The sequence below is a fragment of the Ictalurus furcatus genome, chromosome 17 (assembly GCF_023375685.1).
Source record: "Ictalurus furcatus strain D&B chromosome 17, Billie_1.0, whole genome shotgun sequence".
Taxonomy (NCBI): domain Eukaryota; kingdom Metazoa; phylum Chordata; class Actinopteri; order Siluriformes; family Ictaluridae; genus Ictalurus; species Ictalurus furcatus.
The window spans coordinates 5118190-5131190 of record NC_071271.1 but is presented as its reverse complement, the minus strand read 5'-3'; the positions used below and the strand labels follow the sequence as shown (position 1 = coordinate 5131190).

General features: G+C 41.8%; 1 protein-coding gene across 5 annotated transcripts in view; it reads right to left on the bottom strand.

The window, feature by feature from the left end:
• numbl (NUMB like endocytic adaptor protein) overlaps positions 1–13001 on the bottom strand; it is a 41547-nt gene that overhangs the window by 12099 nt on the left and 16447 nt on the right. Inside the window, exon 1 of one of the 5 annotated variants that reach the window (XM_053646992.1) lies at positions 10870–11561. The exons of 2 other annotated variants lie outside the window; for them this stretch is intronic. In XM_053646992.1, coding sequence (XP_053502967.1) covers positions 10870–10910 — 41 coding nt within the window. In that variant the 5' untranslated portion in view covers positions 10911–11561. Of the gene's footprint in view, positions 1–3515; positions 4471–7145; positions 8538–10869; positions 11562–13001 lie in introns of those variants that run through there. 2 more of the 5 variants (XM_053646991.1, XM_053646995.1) reach the window with 2 other exon arrangements.

The window sequence follows — 13001 nt, the reverse complement described above, 5'->3', positions numbered from 1 at the left end:
AAAAGAGAGAGAGAGCGAGAGATTCAGATTAGTAGTGTTCTTCCCTAGGCCTAGGTCATTAATCATACTTTTTTTTTCTCTGAACATATTGTGTACAGTGGCTTGCCCGAGTATTTTTTCCCCACAATTCCTCCACAAAATATTGCAACGCTTCAGCGCTGGAGTGATGTAAAATATTCCTAACATGCCATTTTTGCACAAAAAAAAGAAGACTTTCTTAGTATTCGAATGGGTTGTATAATGTTTTCACTGCAGTTTATTTTCTCCTTGTTCAGTTCTAAGTCACTACAACGTCATCCACGATATTGCAGCCGCTAGTAGCTCGTTCTCAGTGCCTTCCTTCCATCATAAAACGACGTCCTTATTTAAGCACTATAATTAAGCCATTCATTCTGTCCCGTGATTTGCATTTGGTCATTTCAAGTGCTGCATAATGAAACATGACATAATCCAAACAGTGTCTTCTAAACAATGCTGATGGAAGCTCATTTCCCCACCAAAGCCACATAAACCTCTGTGAATGAAAAATCCACTGATCCAAAGTAGGAGTACAAACAAAACACATACTTTTATAGATAATACAGTCAAAAGCAGTCAATGCAAATTAGTGACGTTCGTGTTCGTGCTGCCGCTGACATCTATTCACACTGTTTGGCATTTGTTCTCGTGTCCTCACGCTCTCAACCAGACTACACCACACTCTGATTCCTCAAGATGTACCCGTGAGCAGAAAATACACAGCGTCTTTCAGCGCACACTCACACACACATACACACACGCACACACACTTCTGTGCTGCAGAAATTACAGCAAATGTTCTCCAATAGTGCAAACATAGGCAAATCCACATCTCACTTTGATCACAAATGCGTTTTAAAATAGCGCTGACGGGGTTTTGCAGGGAAGGACACATCTGTAGAAGGAGCTCTCGTGCCCGGGCTTTTAGTTTTGTTTATTCGGAGTTGGCCAGCAGGTTCAAGTAGGTTCAACAACCATCATTTGGTACGTACGACCGTGCGCTTCACAGTGGTGTAATGCACCTTTATTGCGGCATGATTCTGAATCCCACTCTCTGCATTACACACAGCTTTTACCAGGTGGATTCATTCAACATTAACTCAGAAGTGGGAAGTCGGAATCACGTCATTTGTGCGTTCAAGCTACGTCGTGGGGGTTAAAAACAAAACAAAAAAACATGGACACTCTCCATGTTCATCTTTTGTTAGCAAAGATCTAGCCAGCTAGATGAGTGATGAGTGATGTATATTTACCTCCTCAAAACAATGAACCGCATTAGTCAACATTGCAGATTTAACTAGTCTACGTTTGGACAATGATTCGAGTTAAACGTGACAGACTTGTGCGCCAGGTCACACAGCGAGCCCTCTGGTTCTTCTTTATTTTATTTTGTATGTATGGACATGTTTGTGGAAGTGACGTGGAAGTTGTCCAGCCACACTGTCCACACATGGAAAAACCATGTGGACGGGTGTTTTCACACAATAACACACCACTCCACAGCACTTCCTGTTCTAATCCTACTCTCTACTTTAACTCATGAGCTCAGCACAGAGTCGAGTGCGAAGAAGGAGAGATGGAGAGGAGGCCGGAGGGGAAAAGTCAAGAAAGAAAGAAAACGTAGGGACTTGAGGGAATAAATAAACAAATGACGACAAGAGAAGAGAGAAATGGGTGGTAATCCGATCCCATCTGATTGAGGTCAGTGCTGTGATGCATGGCTTGCTCTCAGCGGTGGTCTCCAACGCTCACAAACGGCAAGATTTCAACCCGCAGGCTGCAGGATCGACTACACAAAAAGACGAATTTCATCAGAGAAACTGGCTATTTGTTGTTAGAGTAGAGTGAGTCACGGAGAAGGAAAACTTGCTCCAAAACACGCATCTGAGACATGTTACTGCACTCGCCAGCACCACCCAAAGATGTGAGCTCAGAACCAAATGGGAACCAGCTGGAGTCTGGTAAGAATGAAAAAAAACAACAGATGAAGGAATGAGAGTTGGCAATCACAGAACTTTACGTCTCTGAGACACAAACAGCACACGCCTTCACGAGAGCCAACGCACTGCACAATGAAGATACAAACTCCATTACAGCAGACTGTATCAAAGTCTAACCTATACATTCCACTACTTTCAGTTTAGTCCATTTCTACACTGCAAAATCTGACATCTTGAATATAGTCAGATTTATCTAGTATTTCCTATTATAACATTACAATTAACCACAGATTATTCAATCTATTTTTTAAACTCATTTCAAGCGTTATATTTTCTATGGTCCTAATGGTAGATAATTTTGCTTCTTTCTAGAAATAAATGTGTAAAATTAGCAAAATGGTCTGGCAAAAAAAAGAGAGAGACTATTTCAGGCTCGAAATTAGTAAAAATGTCTAGAACGAGGTTTCGGTAATCTTATATTTGGTTTGTTGTAATCTTGTAAAAGGAATTACTAGATAAATTTGACTATATTCGATATAAAGATATTTTTTACACATATACTCCATTATAAAATCCTGAATGAGGAGATACACAAGCCTTTAGATATCATCTGCAAATATTTTTTCGTTGTTGTCGTCATCGAATTACCTCTGTTTTGAAATGTCAGATGTAACTATATGAACCTACGACCATTTGGGATGTTTCATATGATTAAAAGATTCATCACAATACTACTTTGAATTAACTGTAACCATAATTATGATCAACTTATTAAACTCATCAACTGTCAGGCCCTTGAGCAGGGCCCTTAACCTTCTCTGCTCCAGGGGCGCTGTGTCGTGGCTGACCCTGCGCTCTGACCCCAAATTCCTGGCATGCTGGGGTATGCGAAGAAGGGAATTTCACTGTGCTATAATGTATATGTGATCAATAAAGACTCGGTATCATTATCAAATAGATCAAGAGATACAATTAAAAAGAAATACGATTTTTTTTTAAAAAGTCTGATTTAAGCCACGCCCATGTCGGGTTTAAATACGGATAAAAATAAAATTTGAATGAGGAATGACTATCACCAGAAATAATCCTGTTTGTCATAAATAAATGTGATTAGGAAATAATCTAATGATTGATTTGCAGTAATTTATTAGTGAATATTATGCGTTCCAGGTTGTTGTTTTTTTGCACCCGTAACTGCTTTTTACACATCTAATGCTCTTGCTGTGTCCCGAATCGATTTTCTCTGATGCTGGAAGCCTCAGGATAGCTTGCTTTACCGGCACTGACGATCCTTTTTTCCCCCTCATACTGAGAAGCAACTGCAACAGATTATTCGATTTGGAGAACCATACACGACCGTTTCATTTCAATTTATGCCACTTTTCACCTGATATCGCCTACTGTACGTTTATGTAGCCTTAAATAAAAGCTGACGATCTCAGTTATTCATTTCAGATCCAGTGTATCGAGCCAATACATCAATAAATCATCACAACCCATTTATTTATTATTGCTTCACTCTACATTTTGCTTCTCAGTGTCATGCGTTCAGATCACCTCTTCCAGCTCACAGGCAGTGGTTTGTAGATTCATTGTGTTCACTCGGCATTAGCGTTGTGTAAATCTGCTCCATGGGGGGTTTATGTCCTGTGAGCATGACAGCGGTGCAATGAGAAATATATTTCTGAGACATCCTATATGTTAGACTCCATTACTGATCCATCTCGCTGTAATGACTTGATGTTTATCTGTGCTGTAGTTCTAGTCAGAGTCACTTGAAGGATAGTTTACGTTTACTGTGACCGCTCTGGCTGAAAAAGAGTGGCTGGCTTCGGGCTAAGACAACCACACCGTGGGTGGGTTACTGTTGGACCGAATCTTAAGAAAACACTGTTGTTTCTCAAATAATCTCTCTCTCTCTCTCTCTCTCTCTCTCTCACACACACACACACACAGCCTGAGATTTAGTAAAGCATGTCAGTGCGGTACAGGAGGGTGAAAAATGACCGTAGCTCATTTCAGTGATACGAACACGTGCGCAGCTTATAAAATGTTAAACGCTAGAGATTTTTTGGCATGGGAGCTGTTTGATGTCTTCAGGAGAACTCCATGCGATGAACAATTGCTTGCATCAGCAAGTGGATTTACAAGAAATCGTATACTCAGCATTATACAATCATGTCATTAGTCATGATGACCTCATTCAGAGAAGTCCCTCAGTGCTCTTTTACTGGAAAAGTATGGCAAGAAGCTGACAATGGAGAACAGCTGCGGGGAAAATTTTTTAAATAAATAAACAAACAAACAAAGAAACAAACAAACAAACAGTGCTACTCTACACAACTGAACATGAAAAGAACAATGTTAGGCGTTCCACTACACAGCTGAGAACAGAACAGAGTTCCACTACACAGCTGAGAACAGAACAGCGTTCCACTACACAGCGGAGAACAGAACAGCATTACACTACACAGCTGAGAACAGAACAGCATTACACTACACAGCTGAGAACAGAACAGCATTACACTACACAGCTGAGAACAGAACAGCGTTCCACTACACAGCTGAGAACAGAACAGAACAGCATTACACTACACAGCTGAGAACAGAACAGCATTCCACTACACAGCTGAGAACAGAACAGCATTCCACTACACAGCTGAGAACAGAACAGAACAGCATTACACTACACAGCTGAGAACAGAACAGCATTCCACTACACAGCTGAGAACAGAACAGAACCGCATTACACTACACAGCTGAGAACAGAACAGCATTACACTACACAGCTGAGAACAGAACAGCATTACACTACACAGCTGAGAACAGAACAGCATTACACTACACAGCTGAGAACAGAACAGCATTACACTACACAGCTGAGAACAGAACAGCATTACACTACACAGCTGAGAACAGAACAGCATTACACTACACAGCTGAGAACAGTACAGCATTACACTACACAGCTAAGAACAGAACAGAACAGCATTACACTACACAGCTAAGAACAGAACAGAACAGCATTACACTACACAGCTGAGAACAGAACAGCATTACACTACACAGCTGAGAACAGAACAGCATTACACTACACAGCTAAGAACAGAACAGAACAGCATTACACTACACAGCTAAGAACAGAACAGAACAGCATTACACTACACAGCTGAGAACAGAACAGCATTACACTACACAGCTAAGAACAGAACAGAACAGCATTACACTACACAGCTGAGAACAGAACAGAACAGCATTACACTACACAGCTGAGAACAGAACAGCGTTCCACTACACAGCTGAGAACAGAACAGCATTCCACTACACAGCTGAGAACAGAACAGAACAGCATTACACTACACAGCTGAGAACAGAACAGCATTCCACTACACAGCTGAGAACAGAACAGAACAGCATTACACTACACAGCTGAGAACAGAACAGCATTACACTACACAGCTGAGAACAGAACAGCTTTACACTACACAGCTGAGAACAGAACAGCATTACACTACACAGCTGAGAACAGAACAGCATTACACTACACAGCTAAGAACAGAACAGAACAGCATTACACTACACAGCTGAGAACAGAACAGCATTACACTACACAGCTAAGAACAGAACAGAACAGCATTACACTACACAGCGGAGAACAGAACAGCTTTACACTACACAGCTGAGAACAGAACAGCATTACACTACACAGCTAAGAACAGAACAGAACAGCATTACACTACACAGCTGAGAACAGAACAGCGTTCCACTACACAGCGGAGAACAGAACAGCATTATATTACACACCTGAGAACAGAACAGCGTTCCACTACACAGCTGAGAACAGAACAGAACAGCATTACACTACACAGCTAAGAACAGTACAGAGTTCCACTACACAGCTGAGAACAGAACAGCATTACACTACACAGCTGAGAACAGAACAGCATTACACTACACAGCTAAGAACAGAACAGCATTCCACTACACAGCGGAGAACAGAACAGCTTTACACTACACAGCTAAGAACGGAACAGAACAGCATTACACTACACAGCTGAGAACAGAACAAAGTTACACTACACAGCTGAGAACAGAACAGCATTACACTACACAGCTGAGAACAGAACAGCATTCCACTACACAGCTAAGAACAGTACAGCGTTCCACTACACAGCTGAGAACAGTACAGCGTTCCACTACACAGCTGAGAACAGAACAGCGTTCCACTACACAGCTAAGAACAAAACAAAGTTCCACTACACAGCTAAGAACAGAACAGGGTTCCACTACACAGCTAAGAACAGAACAAAGTTCCACTACACAGCTAAGAACAGAACAGGGTTCCACTACACAGCTGAGAACAGAACAGCATTACACTACACAGCTAAGAACAGTACAGCGTTCCACTACACAGCTGAGAACAGTACAGCGTTCCACTACACAGCTGAGAACAGAACAGCGTTCCACTACACAGCTGAGAACAAAACAAAGTTCCACTACACAGCTAAGAACAGAACAGGGTTCCACTACACAGCTAAGAACAAAACAAAGTTCCACTACACAGCTAAGAACAGAACAGGGTTCCACTACACAGCTGAGAACAGAACAGCGTTACACTACACAGCTGAGAACAGAACAGCATTACACTACACAGCTGAGAACAGAACAGCATTACACTACACAGCTGAGAACAGAACAGCATTACACTACACAGCTGAGAACAGAACAGCATTACACTACACAGCTGAGAACAGTACAGCATTACACTACACAGCTGAGAACAGAACAGCGTTCCACTACACAGCTGTGAACAGAACAGCATTACACTACACAGCTGAGAACAGAACAGCGTTCCACTACACAGCTGTGAACAGAACAGCATTACACTACACAGCGGAGAACAGAACACTGTTCCACTACACAGCTGTGGGGGAAACTGTTACACTGAGTCCACTAACTGGTTACCTCTCCACCTGTTTTTCTAGCATGCTTGCTATTCCATCTGTCCCTACATTGTACTCACCATTTCTCTCCCTCAGGGACACACACACACACACACACACCGCACGCCCTCATCTCCTGGACAAAACAAATAATGAAGGAGAACAATGTGTGTGTGTGTGTGTGTGTGTATGTCCTCAAGTATAGAAATAACTGATCTGACCTATGATAGCGATAACTCCTTACTTTTGACGTTTACCGAGATGGTCTTGTCCAGTCCATGTGCATGATTGCAGATCACCTGCCCATAAGCCTGCCTCACATTTCTGTTTGGTTTGTCTGTCAGATTGTTTTTTTACTAAAACCCGAAAATTGCGCATGTTAAGTTCTATAGTATAATATTTTCGTTAGTAGGAGTAGGAAAATACACAGAGCAAGAAAGACAAAAAAAGAGAGAAGCAGACAGAGCAAGATGTAGATGAGGAAGGCTTATGTAAGCATGAGACCTCCATGCAAAAGTGAGAGAATGATAGAGACTGAAAGAGATACAGAGAGAGAGAGAGAGAGAGAGACAGAGAGAGAGAGAGAGAGAGGGGCGATAGAGAGGATGAAGCTCAGCAGAGCATTCGATTCTAAATAAGGAGCCTGACTCAGATAGCTTAATATAAACAACCAGGATAACTCTCGGATAAGCATATCCATTTCTTTCCCTTTTTTATATTAAGAGTGCTGGTAAAGCCAAGAGTTCTACTGACAGATCAGCCATTCAGTACGTCTCACTGGTACCGTACATTTATGTGGCCTCCCATATAATCAGTGCTGCAGTGTTTATGGCGACAAAGTGCACATTCGCATTAACAGCAGCGCTGTGGGTGAAGGGGGTAATGGTGGCTTTTCAGCAGTATGACAGGAAGAGAGTTACGCTCTAACCTCCTCCGCTGAGTCTTAAATTGGTAATAAGAAGAAAAGAGATAGAAAACGACCCTCTATGTTGATCTGAAGTTCGAAGTCAGGGTGCCATATGCTACGCTGGAAGTAAAGATTTGAATCCTAGTAATATTTACAGCACTTCCGAGTCTATAGGTGAATGCGCACAAAGCGCATCCAAAGCTATTGATTCTGAGCTAGCTAAAACATTAGATGTGTAGAAATGGATAAGCACAGTGTGTGTAACCCGGTTTCCAGAACCCAGAGCTCCCCAAGTACCCAGAGCTCCCCAAGTACCCAGAGCTCCCCAAGTGCCCAGAACTCCCCAAGTGCCCAGAGCTCCCCAAGTACCCAGAGCTCCCCAAGCGCCCAGAGCTCCCCAAGTACCCAGAGCTCCCCAAGCACCCAGAGCTCCCCAAGCACCCAGAGCTCCCCAAGCACCCAGAGCTCCCCAAGTGCCCAGAGCTCCCCAAGCACCCAGAGCTCCCCAAGTGCCCAGAGCTCCCCAAGTGCCCCTCACTGCAGAACAAAACGTCCATGAGATTGAGTCAGATCTGATCCAGCGCTTTCTATCTGGGTTGAGTCGAGCTCTGTACAGTATTGTACAGGGGGTTAGGGTTTAGGGGTTGGGGATAAGCGTATAGAAGAACATCTCAAAGAGTTCTGGATCAGCTCCACCCTGGATTTTAGGTTCTGCAGCAAGGACCATCTCAAGCTTTCCAAACATGACTTGTTCTTACCATTTGATATAACACCACACACACACACACACACACACACACACACACACATATATATATGTTTGTCTTACTATCCTTGTGAGGACCTTGGACATATAATGCCCTCAATTAATATTGGTAAATATGAGCAAAGAAGGCTGTGAAAAATTGTCTTTGTTTAACCTTTTGCTCTTTTGTTAAAAAATAATAAATCACAAAAATACTCTGCTCCCATGGATATCAAACAATTACAAACACAACATGTTTATCCAAAAATATATATCTCTTCGTTAAATATAGGTGTGCAACATTTATTGGCACCCCTATGGGTTCACATGAGAAAAAATATAAGTATAAGTATATTCCCATTTATATTTTACCTTTTTTACTACACCTGAGTGACTAGGAACAGGAAATTGTTCAGCCATGACTTCCTGTTTCACAGGGGTATAAATATGAGGTAACATATAGGCCAAATTCTCTTAGTCATTCATAACAATGGGTAAGACCAAGGAATAGAATCTCTGCCATCCACCCAAAAGCTACAGATCACATGGTGATGTAGCTTGGCAAATTTACACCCCTACCCCCTCCTCTCCCCCGCACACACCCCCTTTTGAAATTAATCCCTACGCCTGTGGTGTATGCATACAGTATGTAGGTCACTAGCAGTAAACATTAGTGCAGCTTTATTTTTGTGAATTGCAGTCTCAGAAATTTTGCCAGTAATGTGTGTATGTGTGTGTGTGTGTGTGTCTCTCTCTCGGTGTGTGTGTGTGTGTGTGAGGAAAGGTCATGGCTGGAAGCAGTGATACAGAGAGACAGCTGAGTCAGAGGATGGGAAACACACGAGGGTTCGAATGTTCAAAACAGACACTCGAGCTGAGACACAGCTTGTTCTCAGTTCAGAATCAGCACTCCATTATCAAATCTCTCCATGCACTATTAATGCTTAATAATAAATAAAAGATTTTTGATGCTATACACACACACTCAGAAAACGGGGTTCTACACTGTAATTTTCCTCATCACTCATGCGTACACTCTCTGTGAGTTTAGTATGCATCTTTTACCTGGAACCTTTAACGCTTTACACTGAAAGGTGATTACAGTTCAATTACGTACTATAATCTGTGTGTCCCAAAAAAAAAGGGGGGGGGGGGGAGGTATCCAAAAACACACAAATATAAACGGCGGTTTTTATTTTTAAAGAAAATTTTCATCGAAATCTAATATCATTAAGAGAATCAAGTTTAATAAACCAAAATGAAAACTTTTGTTCAAAACTAAAACTGGAAAACGTTTGTTTGTTTGTTTGTATAAGGTACATTCATTTATTTCACAAGGCTGGACGATACGACTATATAATATCGATATTGTCAAACGGTCACAATATGATTTTCGGAGATATCTATCGTGATATCTTTTTATATTATTTTAAAATAAATTTAACTCCAAACTGACTCAAGACAGCTGATTTGATGTTAAAATTGTATTGTATTGTATATTTAGTGTGTAAAGATTATCATTTTTTTAAAAATTGTGTGTAAAGATTATTATATATTTTTCTTCAAACATCAAAAATAAAAGCCATTTATTTTATAGACATATACATCCTCAAACAGCTTTTTTATGCAACACCATTAAAAGGCAATACTGTGTAATTCAGGTCTGTAAATTCAACTCTACACAGCTTGTGAGACACACTATAAAATGAAAACTACGCATTAAAAGGATGTCGTGAAGCGATGGAAGTGAACACGCCACTAAAAAGTAATTATGGCATGTTTTAAAAGGTGTACTTTATTCATATTAGTAAGCTGTACATCCCTATGCCATTTATATATTTTTTTGCATTCGGACCATAATGCAATGCAATTGTAATAATACAATTTAATGCAAAAAAAAAATTCAATGTGACACTAATATGAGCTGTTCATCACACTATTAGTTCTTAACAAAATTATTATTATTATTATTTTTAATTAGGGCCATACTTGTGGTCAACGAAAGGGCAGGACGAAACAATTTCCTAGCACCAGATATCCTCCCTCGCATGTTAATCAGTTAAACCGACAAATCACGGATACCGAGTCCAGCTTCAGGTTACTTGTTTAAAGAACAAAATAAAAACTGGAACTGACAGCTTCCATATTCGCTCCACAGCTTTGCCTAGAGAATATTAAATATTAATAATCAGTGCCAGACAGAAGCACCTTGAACAAACTTAGTAACTTATGTTCGACTAAAGAACCGCTACAGAAAAACAGCAAATAAATCCTGTGCCTCTGTTTGTATGGCTCCTTCCTGAATCAATCACTCACCTCCCCTCCCCTGCCTCATCCATGCCACTGCTGAAACTCATCCCAGATAGACAAACGGATGAACTGACATAACAAAAAGAGAGGACGAGGAGCTGGAGGTGAAAACGACGGCTGCAACTCCACTACTCGTTCAAAAAAAAAAAAGAAAAAAAGATGGACGTGGCCGCACCTCTTCTGGAGGGATTAACTTTGAGGAGGCGACAAAGACACACGTGTCGTTCCTCCCCATCAACACATGCGCCCTCGCCCACACGCCTCAAGAGAACGGATCGACCGTTCGTTTCTTGGTAACACGTACGTGTTAAGAGCCGGTGTGTGTGTGTGCGTGTGGAAAGAACAGAGAGAAGGAGACAGAATGAGGGAGGAGTGTGAAGGTGATAAGGCTAGGGACGGTAATGACACACTTCTCGAAATGCTGCGGCGCAGGGTGTCTGCATTGTTATCTCTTTCTTTCACTCCCTTCATCTCAGAGAGCGAGACAAGACTGGCCAGTACTGGGTCTCAATCCGTTAGCTGCGTTTACTGGCAAAGCACTAAGCGGCACAGTCTTACATTCCCTCTGTTTCCTTTATCACAGCTGCAGTAGCACACTCATAAACGTTACACGCCATGATGGATGAAATAAACAATTCCGACACTGCTGCAATGCAACAAACAGCAAGCAAAAAAAATTTCACCTATTGTCAGAGCAGCCTGATAAGATGTATTGCTAATGCATCCAACCATAAGCCTATTAATATTCATGCAGTTTCAGCAACTGCTTTATCCTGGGTTGTTCGGGGCTGTAGTGGATCAAGAGCCTATCCCAGGAATGCTGGATACGTGACTGATGGGACGCCATCCCATTGCATAGGACCTATCCTGGGAACACTGGGAGTGAGGGAGGAATATACCTTGGATGGGATGCCATCCTATTGTACAGGACCCATCCTGGGAATACTGGAAGTGAGGCTGGAATACACCCTGGATTGGACACCATATCATTGTAGAGGACCTATCCTGGGAACACAGAGTGAGGTGGGAATACACCTTGGATACCATCCTATTCTAGACGATCTATCCTGGGCATACTGGGTATGAGGTGTAAATACACCTTGGATGGGTGTACACCTATAACTGTACACCTATTCACAATTTTACAAAGCCAAGCCACATACTGACATGGGATATGGGAGGAAACTGGACAACCCAGAGGAAACCCACACTGGGAGAATGAGAAAACTCCACACCTGACCTCAGGGCTGAACCATGTACCTTGGAGCTGTGAGGCACAAACACTACCCACTGCACCGCAATGGTAGTGTTATATAACTCGAATCCTTAAAATCCGTCCTGCTCACGCATGCCATATAAATACTTACCAAATAATTGAACTGACTGTTCTTTGTTTTCGTTATGAACCTACCTGAAAATATAGTCACTTTAATCTCAGGGCTTAAATCATTCATATAGACTTAGAATTGAAGCACCTGGTAAAGAACTGTACGCGAACATGTCCATATCAATAATGACGAAGCATGCTTGGAGGAGGATCACCACCATGTCTTGCTAACTGAAACTCGTCCAGACAGACTGCTGTAGGCAGCGGATTGATCACGTTCCGTCCCAGTTTCTCCTGACCCAAATGCGAGCCCACCAGCAGAGATGGTTCATTGTGTTCATATGGACACTTAACCAGACTTCCTGTGTTCTCGATGCCACATCGCCCAAAGTCAGTGAACAGATGGGACTTCAGTACATACACCCACAACATACGGCACACACACACACACGCACGCACGCGCGCGCGCGCACACACACACACACACACACACACACACACACACACACACACACACACACACTGACAGGTCTTTTAGTTTGCTAAAAAATCACTGCGTTATTTCTTTTCTTTCTTTTATTTTTTTTTGCTGTGACAGTTCCAGGGAAGAATGAACTAAAACACAATTACAGCAGTGAAAGCACATGAAAGGCTTGCCATTACTCCAAAGTAAAGGCACGGTCAACAGCTGGTCTAGATTAAACTGTGGGGAATAAATGGTTTGTGGAGATGTGATTTAAAAAAAACAAACCTGTAATAAAACTGAAAAGTGACCAGACCATTATCAAAATAAAACCGAGTACTCTCATCT